Source organism: Eublepharis macularius, chromosome 1 (assembly GCF_028583425.1).
Source record: "Eublepharis macularius isolate TG4126 chromosome 1, MPM_Emac_v1.0, whole genome shotgun sequence".
Taxonomy (NCBI): Eukaryota; Metazoa; Chordata; class Lepidosauria; order Squamata; family Eublepharidae; genus Eublepharis; species Eublepharis macularius.
The window spans coordinates 124383705-124406824 of record NC_072790.1 but is presented as its reverse complement, the minus strand read 5'-3'; the positions used below and the strand labels follow the sequence as shown (position 1 = coordinate 124406824).

Genomic DNA, 23120 nt, shown 5'->3' with positions numbered 1-23120 from the left:
AACAGGCATTTGTTGGGCCCATTGGTTTGGGCCATGTTCGTCCTACAATGTGAGCATTTGTTGAAGAAGGCTTTCAATGCCATAGAACTGAAGGCCGGGACTCACATTAAGCCAATGGATCCAAGGAGCGGAGTGAAGAGACATCCTTCTTCGGTGGCAGCAAAAGAAGAACTGAGGGAGGGAACCACTCAGTCCTCTTTTTATAGTTGCACCTGGGTGAAAAATGCACAAAAAGGCTAGGTAGAGTTGTGCCTCTAGGACCTTTGAAAAGTCCATGGCAGGCCTGTACATGTGCTGATCCCATGTGTACCTGCACAGAAGCCATGACGATGTACCTCAGGGCATATAATGCCACAGAGTCCACCCTCCAAAGTAGTTGTTTTCTCCAGATGAACTGATCTCTATGGTCTGAAGATTATTTGCAGTTCTGAAAGATCTCAATGCCCCACTAAAGTGATCTCAGCTTGAGTCTCAAATACAGATCACTCAACTGTTTATGAAGAATGACAGTTCTTTATTGGGGTCTGTATAGTATTTTTTTTTTACAAGTCCTCAGCTATCATGCTGAATTTTTTCTAAAATAAAAATCCAGCTGACAACAACAACAACCAAAACCTGTTCAAACTACTTAAATACAGATAAACTACACACACACATACATATACAGGGTGCATCTAGTAGTGTATATTCTTATTAATGGTCTTGAGGCCTATATAGGAACAGGAGAGGACTTATGAAGTGGCTCTATATACCATGTTAGCCCATTGGTCCATCCAGTTTAGTGCTCTCTACACTGACAGGTTGTGACTTTAAGATACAGTTCTTAGAGAGCAAGGATGGAAGACCCTGCTGCAGGGAACACTAATGCATACATTTTTACCTTACTTAGAGTGAAATATCTTGAGCTGGTGCCAGAAGAAACCATTTGTTTTCAAAACTATTAATTTTTGCTCTTTACAAAGGATATGACAGAAATGAGGATAAATGCCTAACTATAAAATAAAAATTCAAAGGCATGCCTCTACTGATCATAATGGACTTTTACTGCAATTAATGTCATTACAATCCACAAAGCATTTCTAGCCTATTATTTTTTGGATTGTAAAATTCTACTCTACTAGGTGTTCCCTGAGGGATTCTACTTTCATTACTTTTTTGAGTTTTTTCGGGAAGCTACATTTATCACAAGCTTTCACCCAGAAACCACAAGTCATTAATTTGAGTGGGGAAATTATATATTTAAATTAGCTCTTTTGTTAACACTAATGCTTATCACGTGAGATGCTCTGTCCTTAATTTAACCTGCAATAGTTTCTCATGGCACACAGTTTTGGTATGGTGTAAGATCAGACACTAACCAATAATATAAGTCATAGCTGATGTTACGTATTATGGCATCCTAAAGAATATTTCAAAATGGAATCAGATCTGGCTTTATCGGTAAACCTCTTTCACCATTTCCAGTCACTATTTAACCAGTCATCTGTTACTGTGAGTCCATGCTGTTCAGTAAGTATCAGGCCCAGACCTTACAGGGAAACTGAAAGCCCTCAGTCTTTTACACCTGAGCACTGGACAATCATATTTATGGAACAATCATATCTACAGAACTTGGTCCATTGTATCTACGGAACTGCCTCTCTTCCTGTATTACATCACAACAGCTTCACTCATGCCACACTGCATGTGAGTAAAATCAACAGTTACCCGTGTGATGGACTCAGCTTCAGATGCTGAGATTTCCAGTCAGTGAGCTAGACTGACATGTTTCCTTCCCCCTGCCCCCATGTATCTAGCCTGAAATGACAGTTGGGGATGGAATGTTGGGGAAGCTGTCAGTTGGGAGTTGGAGAGTAAACGAGAGTGAAAGAGAGTTGGAGCCTGGCTTTAGACCAGAGAGGGTCAGCCAGAGAATCCTCTGTGAGAGGAAATAATGTTTATGAAACACTTTTAGTCCTAGGACTAAAGTGGGGAAAACCAGCACTAACTCCTACTTAGTCTCAAGAGATCTGGGAATTATAGAGGCCAAAGAAGTGGGTAGAGAGAAGTCTCCACTTCAGTGCCAGGAACAGGGTTATAGCTCATAACTATAACGCCTGCCCAGTATCTAGTAAGGGTTTGTCTCAGTGGAGCACCCTTAAGTCTGGAGAGGAGGGAAAGTCGTGCTGTGTTTGTGTTTGAGTATATAAAGTGTAACATCTGTGAAGTAGTGTCAACTAGGGGTGTGCAACCCCAAAAGATTCGGGTTTCTTGCTTCTGGTTTACTCAGAGCAGGAAAAATTTTTTGGGTAAACCCGAAACCCAAAGCGGCAAGCTGCTTCAGGTTCGAGGTTTTAAGCCAATTCAGGTTTATTAGGGAAGATTTAGTCATTGTTTCCAATGGGAAACACTGCTCCCGGGTATTCGGGGGTCTGAGGGGGTCCTTTTCTTCCCTAATACACCAAATTTGCAGGGGATCCTCTACCAACCCTCCTCTCACAGCCACCCAAGTTTCAGGAAGATTGGACTTCGGGGCCCCTCAAAGAAGGTCCCCCCAGCCACCACTCATCTCCATTGTTTCCTATGGTAAAAATCGGGGGGGGGGAAGGTTCCCAGGAGGCTGAGGGTGGCATTCTGCAAGCAAAATGCACCAAACCTGCAGGGGACCCTCTTCCAACCCTCCTCCCACGACCACCCAAGTTTCAGGGAGATTGGACTTCGGGGGGGCATGTCATGCCCCCCTAAAGGAAGTGCCCCCAGCCGCATTATTCCCTATGAGGACTATCTTCAGAGAATCACAATAAGAAAAATTTGATTAAAAATGCACAAAGCTGTATGAAGCAAGTGAGTGAGCAACTAGAAGTAAACTGATGACCAGCCTCCTTCAATACAGCCAAAACTGAGTGATCAACTTCACTCCAGAGAGTCATCCAACATTGAATTCTACCCAAAACAAACTGAACAATGTGATGAAAACTAATGGGCACTTCTAGGAGGCTGGGGATGGCATTTTGCAAGCAAAATGCACCAAACCTGCAGGGGACCCTCTCCCAACCTTCCTCCCACAACCACCCAAGTTTCAGGGAGATTGGGCTTTGGGGGGCCATGTCATGCCCCTAAAGAAAGTCCCCCCAGCCACATGAGAACTATCCCCCCAGCTCTATGAGGACTATCTTCACTCCAGTGAATCACAATAAGAAAAATTTGATTAAAAATGCACAAAGCCGTATGAAGCAAGTGAGTGAGCAACTAGAAGTGAACTGACGATCAGCCTCCCTCAATACAGCCAAAACTTAATGATCAACTTCACCCCAGAGAGGTGAAGTTATCCCACCTTCACATAAAATATAACATCACACCAGAAAATCACACATCCCCAATTTTTGGGGGGTGGGGGGTGGGATTTCAGTTTTTGGATTTCTGGGAACAGTATTAATAGCACATTCAAATCACAACATACAATCTTACTTTGAAACAAAATATAACATCACATCAGAGAATCACACACCTAAATTTTGGGGGGGGGATTTCAGTTCTTGGATTTCTGGGTCTGGGAACAGCTTTAATGGCACATTCAAATCACAACATACAATCCCTCCTTGAAACAAAATATAACATCACACTAGAGAATCACAACCCCCCCCCAATTTTTTGCGGGGGATTTTCAGTTTTTGGATTTCTGGGAACAGCATTAATAGCAGCGATTGGCTTTGTCTCAGCCAATCACACTCCCTTCCCTGATGCCTCTTTCTCCCTCTCCCCCTCCCTCTCCTGATGACAGGGGAGGGAAGATAAATGGAAGAGCTCTTTGAAGACTTTTTCCCTTGCCGCAGCAAGGGAAAAACGCTTCACAGAGCAACCTGAAGCAACCCGAATCGCTTCGGGTTACTCTGCTTCAGGTTTCCCGAATAGCACAGATCAACCTGAAGCGGGGTTGATCTGTGTTTGCTTTGGGTTAAAGAAACCTGAAGCGCACATCCCTAGTGTCAATCTCTGAAAGAAGCCAGCAACCTAGTGTTAAACCAAGGGTTTTGTGCCTCACACCAGTCAAGTTGCTGTGTAAAAACCTTTCTGTTACTTAAGTTCAAACATCTGCCTACCTGCCTTTTGACATTAACCTACTGTAAATAAACCTTCTGTTACCTTTTGAATCTCCCCAAGCCTTGTGTGCCAGTTTCTGCTAAAGGGAAGCGCAAACCCCTGATCTGTTCCCTACTAAGACTTGACTGGGTAACCATTTTTAATAATCCTTAAGGGTGGGACAAGAAGGAAAGTTGAAGCTTAACATTAACCACGCTACCAGAGGCTTCCCAGCCCAGTATACAGCTTCATAGGCTTAAAGAGGAGAAGTTTTACCTCAGGGTAGGGGAAGGTCAGCCTAAGCCTGAGTTGGACGGGGGTTTGTGGCAACATGCATTCTTTGTGGTGGCCCTCACTTTATGGAATGGTTTACCTGAGGAGGTCAGGAAAGCTCCCACTCTCTGGGCCTTCTGCAAATGATGCAAAATTGAATTATTCAAGAGGGCTTTTTATTCAGATAGGAGGACTGTACTATAAGGAAATGGTCTCAAGAGATCCATCAGTAAAATGATAAGGAACTCAACAGTAAAGGGATAAGGAAGGACCCCAGACTTTACTACTGTAGCTATAAATATTGAAGGACCATGGACTTCACTGTGGTGGTGGAAACTGCCATCAAGTTATAGCTGATTTATGGCAACCCCCGATGAGGTTTTCATGGCAAGAGATTAACAGAGGTGGTTTGCCAATGCCAGCCTCTGCAACCCTGGTATTTGTTGGAGGTATCCCATCCAATAGCTAACCAAGGCCAACTCAGCTTTTGAGATCCAACAATCTCAGATCCAGGTAAGGGCATAGACTTCACTACTTTTGCTATAAGTATGATCTTACTGGGTAGTTCCTATGTTGTTTAATATGTTAGTCATAGAATTGCTTATGCTCTGTTTCAACATTTCTTCAGCTCTGTATTGGATTTCTACTGTTTTTAAAATCTTTGCAGTTTTGCATATTACATGTTTATTGAAATGTCTCTGATATTTACTGTACTGACTCACACTGTGTAAGCCGCTTTGAGTCTCAGCGAGAAAGACCAACTATAAATAACGTAAATAATGTAAATTAAAAAAGCTGAAGACTGGGGGAGGCAGACAAAAGGTAAGTTGGTTGATAAGTGGGAAAGAGAGGAGTCAAGAAAAGGGAAGAAGATAGCAGGGCTACCAAGAGGAGGAAAAGAAGGAGATGTGTTACCACTGAGCCATGGTGCCACCCCCAAAAGGAAGATTTGCCAGCAAGCACAGTTTCACCATTGTAATCAAAATAACACAACTGTGCTGTTTAATAAGCTGAATTTTGATATTTGCAGGAGGAATCTGCTGCCATTACATCTAACTATTAGGAATAATGATACAGTAGTAAAATATAAAAATGTAAAGTCCGAAATAGAATTCACAGCATCCAAAGCTTGGGAGTTGGTTGTCACCAATATATTAATGATACCCAGCTATACATCACATAAAATAACCCTTTAGAAGCAGCTGTTTCCATTTTAGGAGTGTGGTTGAATGGCAAAAAAAAAAAACATACTGAAGAGTAACTGTGATAAGATGAAGGCAATGCTGGCTGGGAAGGCTGGGATTCTGGAGGGAATTATGCTACTCTTCCCTGGATGGTATCATCAATACAATTTTAAAGTAGAGGATTGTGATGGATCTAACAGTTTTGCTGGAAAAGCAGATAAACTAAGTGACAAAAATACCTTTTCCAACTTCATATGGCACAGAAATTGTTCCATTTCAGATTCAGCTGATCTAACTATGCTAATCCATAATATGGTAACCTCAAGGCTAGACTACTGTAATTCACTGCCCTTGAAGACAACGTGGTAGCTACAACAGGTGCAGACTACAGCAGGCAGACTGTTGACAGGATTAAATGCTTTGAATATATTACTCCAAGTTTTATGTTCAACACTATGTTGGTGTTAACCCTTAAAGTTTTTTTGTGACCCTCATATCTGTACGACTGCCTCCATTCATATGTGCCCTAAGGCACTTCTGCCCACCAGACCTGAGATTATTAATGGTTCTCAGCAAAGGTCAGTGAGAACTGTTTCTGCTCAGCTCAGATATTCTTGGAGGCAGCTTTAATTGTATAGTACAGGATGTGAAATAGACTTCAATCTTGCTAAGATTCTGGATCTGTAAAGTAGTTTTTCTAATACATTTTTGATAGCCCGTTAGTGAAGGTCAGTATTATGGATAATGGCTTGTTCTCTTCTTTTATTTGTATTGTATTTCTGTGAAAGATTTCAGCTGGTTTTAATGATATAAGTAGCTTTGGATCCTGTTGATCTGGAGACAAGAGGAATATAAATATTTTTAAAGAAATAAATATTAAATAAAGATTGCACGTGATGCTTTGCCAGTTCATTTGTTTTAAAGGCCATCACAAATACGATATAGTTTACCCCTTACCACAGTATACTAGAGTTGAGCATCTTTGCAATTTATAAGTGAAGCTGATAAAAACTTGTCTAATGACATCAAACGACAGAGCAAGTTCAGAATCAGGCCCTCAAACCTGAATTAGAAGTGGGATTTCAGCAATCATCTGCATCTAGCACTAGACTCTAGGGAACAGTTCAAACAAGCCAGATTGTACTTTGCTTTCTAGTTGGGTATACAGTGCATCTTCTCTGATATAGTTCTTCAAAGAAGAGGAGAACACACATGAGAGATAAAAGGAATGTTTAATAAAGTTCAGTAGAATCTGGACAACAATATAATTTGATTTTATCTTAGTACGCGGCATAAGATTATACATCTTAAAAGCCTCAGCTTTTAAAAATGGCCAATGCATTTACTTTTATGGCCACTGCAGAGGAAGCAGTACAAAGTTGTTACTGAACCACAAACAACTGAAAATGTAGTTTTCCATCCTATTTTAATAACATAAAACTAAAATTTAAAATGATCATAATGATTTTCTGTTAAGAAATTTTCACAATACTCAGTTAAGGATTGATTTAAATAAAAGCAAAGCAAGAGGGAACAGTTGTCTGGTTCTTATCTGTCTTTGCAAATGGAAAATGAATGACCAATTAAGAGCTGTAATCAATCATCCCACTGACAGAAATAAGATATAAAGCACTCTTATTCCCATTTCTGAGGGATGTTTCTATGCAGTCAGGGAAGATAGATGTATATAGTCTCTCTACTCTGTTACCTTAGCCATGTCTTTCCATGTCCATGCTGAAACTATAGATTTAAGAACATCATAAGTATTTCAGCTGCTACTTGTCCATATACTAGAAAAAGTAATTAGAAACTGATTATCTAATTTGCAATTACTATAACAACCCTAAACACTAAAATGTGTCGAGTGTCATTGTGAGGCTATCCAAGTTCAAAGCAGGAAAACCCTCTCTGGAACATCAATTGCAAAAAATTGGGAAACGGAGTAGAATAATTGACAACAAAAAATAATACCTTTTTAGAAAAAGTGACGAAACAGTTTCAGTTCAGTTTCAGTTTACTTTGGCCTTTGTTCATAGAGTGGTAACTAGATTATTCATGTATTTACTTGCTTTATTTATACCTTGCCTTTTTCCCAAATGGAGACCCAAGCAGTTTCTATAGTTCTCCTCATCTCCATTTTATCCTCACAACAGCTAGGGATCCCAGAACTTTACCCATTTGCCTACCAGTTGCTGGTGATCAGAGGGTGGTAGCAAGCTGCCTGGTGATTGGCCACCACCAGCAGGCACCCTGGGCATAAGTGTGGCATATGTGCTCCCAGCGGGCTCGATGATATCAGCTCCAGAAGTGACATCAATCATGGCACCAGCCAGGGCCGGTGAATCCATGGAGGTGGATCTGGCAGCTGCCTTGAGCGCTGGGGCACCAGAGGGGGCGCCGGGGGGCAGGGGCGCACGCCATGGAGCTGGTGGTGGCAGTGCTGGAGGTTGAGCAGGAGGGCTGGGAAGTCACCCGCGCACCACCCCGGCCGCCTGCCGCAACTGGCCCGCAGCTGCTACACCTGGCTGGGAGCACGTGCTGGTGGTGGCAGCGTGGGGCAGTCTGAGCGGGCAGCCTCCCAGCTCTCCCGCTCAGTTGTCCCATGCTGCTGACGCTGCCTGCACATAGCTGCGGGCTAGGCGCGGCAGGCGGACAGGGTGGCGTGGGGCAACTGAGTGGGAGGGCTGGGAGGCCACCTGCACGCCGTCCCAGCTGCCTGCCGTACCAATGAGGCCAGCTCACAGTGGCATGCTGCATGATGATGTCACACACAGTGATGTCATCATGCAGTCCGGGTGCGAGCGCATGCGCGCACAGCAACAGCCTTGAAGCTGCCCCGGCCACAGGCACCAGAAACTCTGGCACTGGCCCTGGTGCCAGCTGCGGGAGCGCTCCCGCACTTCACTTAAGGCCAAAGTGTGGGAGCATTACCACAGGTAATGGTGTCACTTCTGGAAGTGATGTCATCATGCAGAACCCAGGAGCATATGCGTGCTTTATGTAAGAGGGGGGAAGGTAAGATAAGTACCAGCATCCCATCTTGGTGAGCCCAAGATACCTGGCAACCTTAACAACAACCCTGTAAGGTACGTTAGGTTGATTGTATGTGACTGACCCAAGGTCAGATTCCTTGGCAGCAGAGTGGAGATTTGAACCTGGATCTTGCAGATCCTACTCTTATCTTCTAACCACTACACTATGCTAAATATTTAAATACTCATCAATAGTGACTACTGTAAGATCAGCATAGTGGTAAAAAGACTCTGTTTCTGTAAGCTGCTATACATTCTTGGCTCTTTATATACTAAAACACAGCACGACTTCCCCTCCTGTCCAGACCTTAGGGTGCTCCACTGAGACAAACCCTTACTAGATATTGAGCAGGCGTTATAGTTATGAGCTATAACTCTGTTCCTGGCACTGAAGGGGAGATTCCTCTCTACCCACTTCATTGGCCCTCTATAATTCCCAGATCTCTTGAGACTAAGTAGGAGTTTATTAAATAGTGGGTTCAGACACGAGGTGATTCAATAGCTCTTTATTTAGCAGGAACACAACACACACTGACTGACTGAACAGAAGTCCTCAATATATATACAGCAGCTCCACCCCCAGAATAACTGATAGCCAATGAGAATACATATTTTAGAATACCATCATCTGCATAAACTATATACACTGTTTGAAGTAGACAGGCCACTGATTGGTCTTTATTATAGAGGACCGATTGGCTGCTGTCATGAGAAAGTAACCAGTGATATTGCAGGGATTATGGACCAATGAGAATGCAGGCTTTGGGAGCCTTGACTGAACCTCAAGCTCAACACAGTATAGTGCATTACAATCAATACAGTAACTACTTTAGAGGCCTTGCTCGGCCCAGTACACAACACCCCTCCCCCCTTAGTTTGGAATACCCTGTTGTTCGCAGATAGGCTGGGGAAGATGAGCCAGAATACATTAGAGGCCCTGAGACCAATACATCACACCCCTTCCCCCCTAGTGTGGAACTACTTGATGCCAACAGAGTCCTGGAGTGGGAATGGGGAAAGGTGAGCCTGCCAGAGCCTGCACGGTGCAGTCGCTCCAGAGTTCTTTGGGGCCAACAGCCCCATGTTCCTTGCTGGCTTTGCTCTGGAGGTGCAGTCTCTTGTGGGAGTTTGCGAGCCACTTGAGGCCGTGGATTGCGGAGAAAAGTCCCGGTTCTGTTTCTGCTCCCATAGCGGCCAAGGCAGTTTAAGCTGATGTAATTGAGTGCAGAGTGGACCTGATGCTCCTTCCGACGGCTTGTCTTCACTGCTGGCGTGGAGACGGGCGGCCCTTTGCGGCGCCCTGATGAAACGTGCCTGGCAGGGAACTTGCTGTGTGCCGCTTTGCTTATGGATGGGCTGCCTTGTTGGACTCCGGTAACGCGGATGCCCAACGCCTTGAACCAATCAAGTCCCAGCAAACTCGTGCAGTGCCCCTTAACCACAACAAGAGGAAGGAGGCCGTGAAAGTCCTTGTAGCCGACCACAACTCGGCCAGCTCCAACCACTGGAACCCGACGACCCTGGAGATCCATCAGGCGTAGACTGCTGGGCTTGAGCGGCTGGTTCTTGCCCTTGGAGCACAGGCGGTTGTAGGTGTCCCTGGAGACAATTGAGAGCGCTGACCCGGAGTCAACCTCCATGACACACAGTGTTCCCTCAATACAAACCGTGGTGTAGATCTTATCTTTGTTGCCTGCTTGTGTGTGCATGATGACAGTTGTGGTGTGGCATTCATTCAGCTGGCACTCTCTTCCTCCTGGCCTTTGGCAGCGCGGAGTGAGGCGAGGAGACTGCTGCGGAGAGCCTCCTTTCCTGACAGTTATGCAGGCCCGAGCGATGTGGCCCTTCTTTCCGCATGCCCGGCAGTTGGCATCCCGGAACCGGCATTTCCTTCTTTCGTGGTCTCCCCCACAACTAGAACAAGGGGAACCGTAGTATGGCTGCCTCTCAGAGTGCTGGGCTTGCACTGCATGGAATCTGTGCACACCGTCTTCTTCCTCAGAGCCACTGTCAAAATCCCCATAGTGGACTGGCTCCTCGTTCAGGGGCAGATCTGGACTCCGCCAACGTCGCACCTCCCGGGTGGACTGGTCTGCTGCTTCAGCTGCTAGTGCTTCTTTGAATGCTGTTTGGAAGTCGAGGTTCTTCTGCGTGAAAAGCCGGCGCTGTAGCTTCTCATCATGAATGCCACACACCAGGCGATCACGTAGTGCCATCTCAAGGTCAGGGAAGTTACATTGTCTGGCTGCCTGTCGGAGGGCTGTGACAAATGCCGCTATCGATTCACCTTGCGCCTGGTCTCGGCTGTAGAACGCATGTCTGCAGGCTATCTCAGATGGCTGTGGTGAGAAGTGCTCCTTGAGTCTGTTTTTTATTGTGTTGAACGCTGTAGTTTGAAGCTGGGCTGGCGCCACTAGTGCCCGTGCTATATCAAACGTGGAACGCCCACACACGCTGAAGAACGTTGCTCTCGCGAGATCTGTGTCTTCAATCTTGTTCGCCTCAAGGTAGAAGTCGAAGCGGGTAATGTAGGATTCCCAGTCCTCGGCTGTTGAGTCAAACGGTTCGAAGTGGCCCTTAGCGGCCATGTCTGCCTTCTGGACGACGCGAGCGTATGTCGGATGGTGGAGGTGACAATTCCTCACGCTTAAGATTTCAGCTTAGGTCTTGGGGCTGCCTACCCAAGCACCTTGTTAGTGATATCGCTCTGGTATTGGGGCTGCATACCCAATCAGAGATCCCATCCTCGTCGCCAGTATTAAATAGTGGGTTCAGACACGAGGTGATTCAATAGCTCTTTATTTAGCAGGAACACAACACACACTGACTGACTGAACAGAAGTCCTCAATATATATACAGCAGCTCCACCCCCAGAATAACTGATAGCCAATGAGAATACATATTTTAGAATACCATCATCTGCATAAACTATATACACTGTTTGAAGTAGACAGGCCACTGATTGGTCTTTATTATAGAGGACCGATTGGCTGCTGTCATGAGAAAGTAACCAGTGATATTGCAGGGATTATGGACCAATGAGAATGCAGGCTTTGGGAGCCTTGACTGAACCTCAAGCTCAACACAGTATAGTGCATTACAATCAATACAGTAACTACTTTAGAGGCCTTGCTCGGCCCAGTACACAACAGAGTTAGTGCGGGTTTTCCCCACTTTAGTCCTAGGACTAAAAGTGTTTCACAAACATTATTTCCTCTCACAGAGGATTCTCTGGCTGACCCTCTCTGGTCTAAAGCCAGGCCCCAACTCTCTTTCACTCTCTTGTTTACCCTCTAACTCCAACTGACAGCTTCCCCAACATTCCATCCCCAACTGCCATTTCAGACTAGCCCCATGGGGGTGTGGGGGAAGGAAACATGTCAATCATACTTTCACTTCTGGAAATCTCAGCATCTGAAGCTAAGTCCGTTACATTAAGCACATGTAAATCTGAACACATGATGGAAACCCCACATTTACTCACGTACTAGTCCCTAGTTTCATAGGTAAAGTGAATGCATGTTAGCTTGTTCTTATAAACAGGTATATGTAAGTGCATTAGAGATGGTTGAACTCCTGCAGGTACAGATGACCTTGAAATCATAAGTATACATCACTTATGTATGAATTGATTGTATTGTATTGGCTAATACAGAGCCATGGGGGTTGGGGGGCTGCCCAATGGGTTGCCAGGTCCAGGTTGGGAAATTCCTGGAGATTTGGGGGGGGGTGGAGCATGGAGAGGTCAGGATTTGGGGAAGGGAGGGACCACAACAGCGTATAATGCCATATTGTTCATCCCCCAAAGCAGCCATTTTCTCCAGAGGAACCGATTTCTATGGTCTGGAGATCAGTTGTAATTCCAGGAGATCTCCAGCTACCACCTGGAGGCTGGCAACCCTACCAATTATACTTACTCTCAGCTTTCAGGCAGGCATGTGATCTCGTCATCCTGATGTCACTAGTGCACAGTCATAATTATTTTCTCTACATTTATCTTCCAAAATGAATTAGTTTTAAAATAGATTCTACCCTTGTTTATTCTCATCAATGAATTCTTAGCATAGCAGATCTGCATGGTTTTATTGTTTATAATTTAGCTGTTTTGAAAAAGAGCTCAGTATAACTATTACAGTTACCCATAAAACCAGGAATGAATTTGGAGGAAGAAAGGAATTAATTTAATATGGTCTCTGCAAGTGTGAGGCTGGGTACTTCATCTGGGTAGACCTGCTTAATTGGGGCACTGAAAGAGGGAGACTAGGGGTACAAAATTGCAGGACCCAAGTCAGCTTGAAGGTTGCTGAAGCTGGAATCATCCTGAATTCAATAGTTTTATTACTTTTTTTTGCAGTTCTCACTACAGCCAGTAGGAGCACCAATAGAAGCTAGCAAACACCCAGACATTCGACTTCCTGCTACTGTCTTTGCAGTCCTATTTTGGGTTTTACTGCACATTTTGGGGGAAAGAATTCTCTGTGGTACCAACCAGGCTGATGGGGGAAGTGGGAAGGCAAGCCAGGAGCCACCGGAGCATGCAGCAAAACAATGTGCACACATGCTCCAGAGTCCTCGATGACACACTTCTGGTTGAAAACCAGAAATTACAGGGTCGTAACAGGGCCAAAATCAGCCCCAAACATAGCATTTTTCTCTTTTGCGGGCCTATTTTGGCCCCACTGAGACCCCATAGCTTCCAATTTTCAACCGGAAGTGACATCGTTGGGGCCTCCAGAGCATGTGAGCATGCCTCGTGACCTCCTCATCCCCCACTTTAAAGGTAGGGGGCTGGCACCCTATTCCAAGGTCATTTTAATTGCAAAATCTGTCCCTGCTCCTGCTTTCTTTTTTTCTTTTTAATGATGCAGCAGCAGAAGGGGAAGGGAAGAGAACTGGAGCTACTGCTAGTTTGATTTCAGCATCCAGCATATAGAATTTCTTTCAAAAGCTAGGACAGGTGCAGGAAGACAGCATATGGAGACTCTGCTCACCTGCCTCCTTTCTGTAGGATAAAACTGACCTTTCACATCTCCTCAATTTTCCTTCCCCCTGTAAGTATCTCCATGTTGCTATGAGTTTGCTGTTTTGGTTTTGGGTTAGTAGAAATATTTTAAAATATTTTTAGTAGTTTTGAGAGACTAATGTCTTGGTTTATTCAATGGGGCTTATTCCCAGGTAACTTGTGTTAATTCACTCGTGTTAATTGATAGTGTGCTTCAGTGTTCTGGTTAGGACCTGGCTGCAAGGTCTTCCTGATTCTGCTTGCTCCTGGGTTTTTTTTTGAACTATTATTCTGTTTTCAGTAATAGAAAGCCAAGTGATTTGTTTTGCTATGATATTTGTTTTAGATGAAGGGATTGTTACACACCAAAAGCCAGTGACAAACCACTTCTGCTCATCTCTTGCCCTGAGCACCCCATGGTTGGGGTCATCATGAGTTGGCTGTGACTTAAAGGTGCATTCTTCTATGTAGTGGGGCAAGTGGAATTTTTCTGCAGGGCTCTTGGAAGCCCTGCTGCTTAAAAATGGACTGGGAGGCCAAAACTACCATGGAAAGTTCTCACCTACCCACTGCCCACCCCCTGCCGCAACCCCATCTTCCTTTGTTGTATGTAGGTTGTACAACATACTTTTCCCCACACATAATACTAGTAGACGTTGCTAAGAAAAACTGTAGACTGAAATTTTAGATGTGTTTACTTGAGAACAATTCCATTCCCCCCCCCCCCCCGAACATGGACATGAGTCTAATATGGTCTCTGTAATATGGTCTCTCCGCCCTGCACCTGCCTGTGTGGGAAGGATGGAATAAAAATCAAAATAAATAAATATAAGCAGAATGAGAATGCAGTCCTTCCTGGGATTAAGCTCATTGCATAAAAGGGAGTAAATCTTCTTAGTGGTGTTCTGGGAGGCCAACAAAGTCTAGGAAAAGGCCTCACCCACCCAGCCACAATCCTATCCTCGGTTGAAGGAAAAAGATAGCACAAATACAAGATGGGGGATACACTTCTGGGTGGTAGTGTATGTGAAAGAGATCTGGACTGTAAACTAAATATGAGCAGTCAGTGTGATGCGGTGGCAAAAAAGGACAATTCAGTTCTGGGTTGTATCAAAGGGGCCATAGCGTCAAAATCGCAGGAGGTCACAGCTCCTCTCTATACTGCCTTGGTCAGGCCGCACCTGGAGTATTGTTTGCAGTTCTGGAGGCCTCACTTCAAAAAGGATGTGGACAAAATTGAGAGGGTGTAGAGGAGAGTGACAAGGCTGATCAGGGGTCTGGAGACTGAACAATACGAGGAAAGGCTGAGGGCCTTGGAAATGTTTCGTTTGGAGAAGAGGAGATTGAGGGGGGACATGATTGCTCTCTTTAAGTATTTGAAAGGCTGCCATTTGGAGGAGGGCAGGGAGCTGTTCCAGTTGGCAGCAGAGGATAGAACTCGAAGCAACAGGTTTAAATTACATGCAGAAAGGTACTGGCTGGATATTAGGAAAAACTTTTTCATGGGCAGAGTAGTTCAAAGGTGGAATCAGCTGCCTAGGGAGGTGGTGAACTCCCCTTCACTGGCAGTTTTCAAGAAGAGGCTGGATGAATATTTGTCAGGGATGCTTTAGGCTCATCCTGCATTGGGCAGGGGGTTGGACTAGAAAGTCTGTATGGCCCCTTCTAACTCTGTGATTCTGTGATATGACACTACCCCTCAAGCCACTAGGTTACCTATGTGTCAATGGCTAAATTAACCTCTTATATACATAATAGACCAACTTCAGAATTTCAGGGAAAATGGAAAGGGTTTTTTTTACTATGTGGGTGAAAGATAATAAAAGTTCTTTTAAATGCTGAATACGAAATGTCGAGTATAATGTATTTTAACATAAATAAGTAGGGGGATGGAGAGGAGAAATATTACGTAGTTTTCTGTTTTCAATATTATGTTTACTGTCAAATGTTACTTTCTGTTATATATTATGCTTCTGATATTTTCCCTACAGTCCAATATTTTTTCCTGTTTTAATAAAATAGTATTTTGAAAAGGGACTAGGTTATATTACCCAGTTATTCTTTTTTCTCAGTTTTGTACTTTTCTTTTCTATGCATAATACTAATACAGTTCACTAATAAAAGCTTGCAACTGCAATACTATGTGTGCTTTACCTGAGAACAATTCCCAAGAAAAAAATGAGATCGAGTCTAATATAGTCTTTGTAAGTAGAATGAGAATGCAGTCCTTCCTGGGAGAAAGCTCATTGAATAAAAGGTGATTCACATCTAACTAGACCAGCTTAAGGGTGGTCTAGGAGACCAAAACATCACTGGAAAAGCACACATTTCAGTCCCAGGGGGCATCATTCTAGTCTGGGAGCTGTCATTCCCGAACTTGGGAACTGACAATGCGGTCCTAATTGAGTATACCCAGAAAAGTCTCATTTTATTCAATGAGGCTTACTCCTAGGAAAGAGGACTGCAGCTCATTCTACCTGCAGGCACTGTGTTTGATATATTCCCATGGTTTTGTGATCTGTTCCTTATTTTATTTGCATCTGGGCAATGGAGGGAGCACCCTGACCTGGACAGCCCAAGCAAGTCTGATCTCATCTGATCTCGGCAGCTAAGCGGCGTCAGCCCTGGTTAGTACTTGGATGGCAGGCCACCAAGGAAGGCCAGGTTTGCTACGCAGAGACAAGCAATGACAAACCACCCTGCAGCCTTGAAAATCCTATGTGGTCACAATTTGACAGCACTTTACACACACAATGGATAGAGCAGGTCAACTTTCTTCAGCTGCAATTTCACAAGGAGACTGGCTGTTTGGCCCACTAGTGAACTAATCTCAAGATTGGTTTACCAAGTTAGCTACATTCACTTATGGTAAATTCATCAGAAGAACTCATGTGGCAAAGTTTGCAACATCCTTAACATAAATGCCGGTTGTATGTGTGTTCACTCTAACATGTGAACATGATTATTATAAAATGGGCAATGAGTTATTCTAGGCAATTGTTGCTGAAAACTGCCCGATTAGCAGATTCAGATATCATATATGCAGTTGGATTGTGTGCTAGATTGAAAGAGCAAAATCAAATGTTTAAATACTGCCCCATATAACACACACACCACAGTTATAAAACTAGCATGTTGGGAAGAGTTTTTGATTGCTGACTGCATAGCTTGTCTCCTTCTCCTTGATGGGTACTTCAGCAGCTGCTCCTTGTTTAAAACCTAGTCAACCAAAACTGACAAAAGTACTCACAGCAGCTTTAGCAATACAAAAGTCTTTTCACCACACACGCGAGTCTCCAATGTCCTATGGCCATGGGTGTGAGGGGAAAAGTTTGGAAATTGTAACTACTTCCTATTCTTGATCTGTTTTTTAAACTGGAGTTCCTTGAAGATTTCTGAGCAGGTTCAGCAAGCAGCTACTTCCTGTTGCTGTCATCTTTTCCTTCATATCCTGGCCAGGGATGGGGTTTGGAGGCTGGGTGACAATTTTCCTGCCTAGAGATCCTTCAGTGCTTTACTTTTCTGTATTCCCTTTTCTTCAGAGTCAGTGCTATTTGTAGGGGCTACATCTTCTAGTATAGATATTTCTCTGTCACTTCTGACTCACCCACGTGTATCTATCCTTTCTGCCATTATATAATTCAAGGTGGTACACAGAGAGGACCCAAATGTTTTCTCATGTAGGTATTGAGCAGACCAAGACCTGCTTAGCTTCAGCACAGTGCCTTTATCATGTGCCTTATAAATATTTTCTGTGACTAAGTTTATACCTGGTTGATCCAGCAGCAAGAGCAGGAGAAAGCTGCTGCATTGCCTCATAGATAGTTTTAGTTCTGCTTATAAGTTATTTAACCAAATGTTTTGCTCTTTTGGTAATATAACCAAAAAAACCATTCTTTTTGAAACAAAAGAGTTTGAAGTTTTTAAAGTAAGATGCATTACATTGGACAATTCTTTCTGAAATAGTTTTAACGTATTGATGGCTTGACTTTGGAGGTCAAGAAAGATCCCACTAAGTAAACCAGAATTGTTCAAGAGGACATCTTAATAAAGGGCTATATGATAATGGGTATAGCCCACTGGGTATAGTGTTGTATGATCTGTTGGAAGTGTTATTATCTTGCTCTCACTGCATTACTTTCTACTTAAAATATCTCTTTGCTTTGTTTCACACTTCTGTAGTATTAGTCATATTGCATTGCTTATTAAATGCCTCATGCTACTGACTGAATCTACTTACACTGTTTAATATACCTTGAGTCTCAGTGAGAAAGCTGGTCTATAAATATAGTTAATAAAATAAAACAAATAAAAATAATACTTACTGCGGCAAGATGGAAATGTGCTGTTGATTTGTTCCATAACATCAGTTAGATCTGTGCTAGTATCATGAGGTGGGGCTAACAAGTCATCTACACCTATAAAAACAAAAAAGACAATGACTATAATGATTAAATAGCAGCATTTTAAAAAGTTTGAAAACTTTGTACAATTCTAAAAATCTAGGTTTTCACATTTATAAAAAAAGGATTGTGCAGCATTTGATCTATACAAGAATTGTTCATTGACAATTGCCAGAAAAAGGAAAGCAGAGGTTGTTGATTTTTAGTTATTATTTCTGCATTACAATGAGGTACACTATACAATACCAAAGACACCTGTTGTTTAGTTATAGGATTGGATAAACTGTATATCTCCATGAAAAGAAGAGATTTCTTCCTGCAGAACATGACTTCCCTATCTCCCTCTTCCTACTACAGTACAAAATACCCCCTCAAAATGCTGCTTTTATGGTAAAGTTGATCCCCTCATGAACAGCATGGGGGAGGAACTGCAGTACTGCAGTAGAAGACAAAATCAGTAAAAAGTTGCTGTCCAATTCTGTCTGCAGAAATCCTCCATGGAATTCAAGCCATTATTTTATCAGGCAATAGCAGCAGTAGTTAACACCAAAGTGTTAACCTTGGTGTTTAAAGCCCTTCACTGACTGGGACCAGCATATCTGCAGGACCGCCTCTCCCATTACATCCCTTGCAGGGCATTGCGCTCAGTAGATAAACAACTCCTGGTGGTCCCCGGCCTGAGGGGACCTCAACCAAGGCCAGGGTTTTTCAGCTCTGGCCCTGGCCTGGTGGAATGCTCTCCCGCTGGAGATCTAGGCCCTGCAGGACCTATTGCAGTTCCACCTTCGGTTGAGGACCAGCGGGTGTCCCCCCCCCTTATTCCATCTAAGATTATCACCTCTTCTGTGACTGCCCTCGGCCATGTGCTCTGCCCCCATGCTATAGCCAATGCAGGTTTTTGATTATTTATCTAAAATCCCATGGCGCAGAGTGGTAACCTGCAGTACTGCAGCCCAAGCTCTGCTCATGACCTGAGTTTGATCCTGGTGGAAGCCAGGTTCAGGTAGCCGTCTCAAGGTTGACTCAGCCTTCCATCCTTCCGAGGTCAGTAAAATGAGTACCCGGGTTCCTGGGGGTAAAGTGTAGATGACTGGACAAGGCAATGGCAAACCACCCCGTAACAAAAGAAAACGTCGTGATGCGATGTCCCCCTATGGGTCAGTATTGACTCAGTGCTTGCACAGGGGACTACCTTTACCTTTACCTATTTAAAGATAGCCTATGTATAATGGTGCCTGGATTACTTTAGTGATAGTTTTTTAAAAAAATAAACAACTTTTATTAATTATAAACAGAAACAATAACAATAAACATTAAATTGCAAATACATGGAATAATATATTGGTTATACAAGCTTGCAGGTTTCGAAGAAAAACATTTTAAACACTTGCTTACTATAATTTGTAGTTCATATACCACAAAAATAAGTCACAGTATATTGGTATAGTTGGTTTAGTTCATAGTGCTAGACTTTCAATATATCTTGGTATAGATGGTTGGGAGGAAGTGTTTCAGTTTCGTCAATGAAATTTTAAAAAGACCACCATTTTTCGTAATAGTTAGATGTCGAGGAATTAGCCGATAAATTGTCTGTTATTTTATCTATAATGAGCTGATTCCACACTCTGGAGTACCAATGGTTCAAGGAAGGTGGAGACTGTTTTTTCCAAAAATATGCTATTGATGATTTTGCTATGGCAAGTAGATAAGTAATTAAATCTCGTTGAGGTGGTGGCACGTTTACCCCTTGCCATAAATTCAAAAAAATTAATTGGGGCTCCAGGGGTATGTCGTAGTTCGTTATTAATTTTATTTGCTTTAGTATCTCCTCCCAGAATGTTTTGATTTTGGGGCACTGCCACCCTTTAGTGATAGTTTTAAGAGCATTATTGATTTTATAGCTGATTTATTGTATTATAATATTGTATTATGATGTTATTTATTATAACTAATTTATTGTATTTTATGATGGTGTGAGCCGCCTTGAGCCCATTCATGGGGATGGTGGGATATAAATAAAATAAATGTAATTTTAATTACTACACACATTAGAGATCTTCAGTGCTCACATGCAAACACTGACTTCTGGGAAAAAACAGTGGGGACTGGTCAAATGATTTATTGCTGGATGCCACAACCCACACAGATATAGACAGAGAATGGTGCATGTGCACTGCCCTCATGCTGCCAGCAATTATCCCTGGCTGATTCCGCACATGTTGGATAATGCACTTTCAATGCACTTTATCAATCGTTTGAGGTAGATTTTTTGCTCCGCACATGAAAAAATCCATTCCAACTGATCTATAAAGAGGATTGGAAGTGCATTATCCAACATGTGCGGAATCAGCCCCTGGTTGTAGCAAATAGAGCACAGGTGCTAGTCTTCAGATTGCTTTGTCCTTGAAGCTTATTACAAACAATCCAATAATTTCCATGGTTAAATTTCACATAGTTATTGAGCATTTATACCAAGGGACGTTCTCAGCAGCAAGCTAGAACATTCTGCTCAGGATGCATGGCCAGTTCTTCACCCAAGGAACCATGGCGATCATCCGTGACACCTGCAGGAGGTGCTGACATGGGAGAAGGTGATGGACATTGTGCTTATACCCATTATTACTCCTCAGGCTCATGTAGTCACCAGCTGGCCAAAGGGCTGGCACAACTGCTGGGGCTTAGCTTCCTTGAAGTGTTTTTGGCCAAATACAACCCTCATCTCTCCCACCCTCTTTTGTTTGCTGGCACAGAGAAAATATGTGTATGGGCAGATGTTGATTTTGCCCAACTTCAGGGCAGTATCTGCAGAAGGCCCTGTCCAGATGAGCAAAGCTGCCATGATAGAACGTAGGGGGATAGGTGGTCACACAGATATGATGGGCCGAGGCCATAATGGGCTTTGAATGTGAACTGAGCCCGATAACTGATGGGAAGCCAAGAGAGTAACTACAGAATAGGAGTGATATGCATGCTTCACCTAGCTCCTGAGAGGGTGCCATCTGCATGTTGATGGCATCCAATTCCATAGCTAGAAATAAGTTCTCCTAAATGCTTTACACAGAGATTAAATAACAGGGTAACAGGGGGGAAAAGACTCTGGCTTGTGGAATCCCAGGAGATAATTCTCACACTGAAGATAGTTGGTCTCCAATAGCAACCCTTTGAGTTTGTCCCCTGAGGAACGATTTAAACCAGTCCAAGGTGCATCCTCTGACACCTATTTCTGCCCCCAAATGCATCAGCAGGATGGTGTGATCTACTATATCAAAGCCTGCAGATAGATTCAAGAAGAGCAACAATGAAGCATGGCCTTTGTCTACATTCAGGCAGAGGCCATCAACCAGAGCCACCAGAGCCGCCTCTGCCATGTAGTCTGGCCTAAAACCAGACTGAAGAAAGGTTAAAGCCACTAGAGTTGACCAGAAAGGCCCGGAGTTGGTCAGCTATTGCCCTCTCAACCCCATACTTCCCCCAAGGAAATTTGCTTCCACTGTAACACAACTGTCGGGCTGATCAAATAACTCACCTGACTGATTAAACTGTGAACTGGTATCCTGATCAGGTGAATAGCTGAGTGCAGAATGCTGAGGTGAAGCACAAGAAGAGCCTCCATTAATTCTGGAATCTGTCTCAGGCTAAATAAGATTTTTAAAAAAATGTATTTAGGATGTCAAATCATACTTGAAAAATTTGATATAATCAATTAACAATGGTTTCAACCCCTACTACCCATGAACAGAAGCGTATAAAGATGGATATTAACCCATCTTCTCCCTACAAGCACTGTTTAGCCCCTGAAAAGCTGATTCTGAAGGTTTAGGGGAATCGCCTGCACAAAATACCATGTAGAATGAGAATGTTCAGTTAGGGGGAGGAATCAGAAAAAATTGCCCCCCCTTCCTGTCCACTAGCATAGCACCTTGCTTAAGGTATGCAACATTCTAAATGCATTGCTTTAAGTTATAGAGGTTGATACACATGCAGAAGACACATGAAACTGCCTTATAACCAGGCCATCGGTCCATGAATACCAGTACTGTCCACTCAGACTGTCAGCGCCTTGGGTCTTTCACATCATCTACCAGGGATTGATCCTAGAACCTCTGTATACAAAGCAGATGCTCTATTACTGAGCCACAGCCCCTCCTCAATATCTTTGTGCCAGTGCTGTTATGAGCTGACTATTACAAGCTTCAACAAACCATGGTTGTTGGTTATGAAAATTACCTGGAGGATCCTTCAGCTTGTGTCCTCTTCCTCCTCCTTCTCTCTTCTGGCATGCGGTTCAGAATTTTATTATTTATTCTTTTGCGGCATATCGTAACTTTTTAGTTGCCCTAATTCCAAATTATGTTCCCCCACTGCCCTTTCTAACCAGAATTAAACATTAAGAGGAGGAAGCACGTAGGCCTATGGATTTTTCAAGCTTGCTTGCTCCTGCAACAACTGACCATAGTTTGTCATTTTCTGTGATATTATATCAGAACACTAATCTCACTTAAGAATATTTTTTAACTAGAATTGTGTTCCTACTGATTCCTGCCCATTGGCAATGCTGGTTTAGCTAGGAAGCATTTTTTATGAGTCTTCAAATCACATTTCACTGATTATTGGCCTTTGTCAGGATGTCTCCTGTCATACTCTGCAAGACCTGTTTTGATTCTGTGTGACTATGATGCTAGAAGCTGTTCGCTGGAATGTGACTGCCTGCTCTTATTTCTTCCTCAGCCTGTGGTTTCTATTTTGACAGGGAATGCCTTGGATTTTCTCACATCTAATCTCTGCTGTGTTCCGCTGTTCATCTATTAAACTTAGCTAACTGTTCTCAGAAGGGGGGTGGGACTGACGCTGGGCTTAGACTCCTATATACTTTATGTGCTGGCAGAGAAGCACCATTCCTAGCAAAGAATGTAGTAGTAGCTTATTAAATAAAATGTTTTAACTCATGCAGTTCCTGGACTCATGCAGTGAAGTTTTTGAGAGTTACTTGGCAGAACCTCACAGAAGACCCCTCCCACTTACGAGACTGAGCTAATACCACTGGGGATGGAGAGCCACTGGTAAGAAAGAGCCTTTGTAATAAACCCTACCGCTAAGTTCCCTGCATCGCTGGGAGTCCAATGGGTCTGTGATCAGTGGAGAATGGGTCAGTTGAGTTTCGCAGCT

General features: G+C 43.4%; 1 protein-coding gene across 3 annotated transcripts in view; it reads right to left on the bottom strand.

The window, feature by feature from the left end:
- UTRN (utrophin) overlaps window positions 1–23120 on the bottom strand; it is a 584696-nt gene that overhangs the window by 19720 nt on the left and 541856 nt on the right. For all 3 annotated transcript variants that reach the window (XM_054999201.1, XM_054999369.1, XM_054999288.1), the window contains exons 73-74: window positions 21481–21589; window positions 17877–17969 (exon numbers count right to left, since the gene is read on the bottom strand). In XM_054999201.1, coding sequence (XP_054855176.1) covers window positions 17877–17969; window positions 21481–21589 — 202 coding nt within the window. The remainder of the gene's footprint in view (window positions 1–17876; window positions 17970–21480; window positions 21590–23120) is intronic.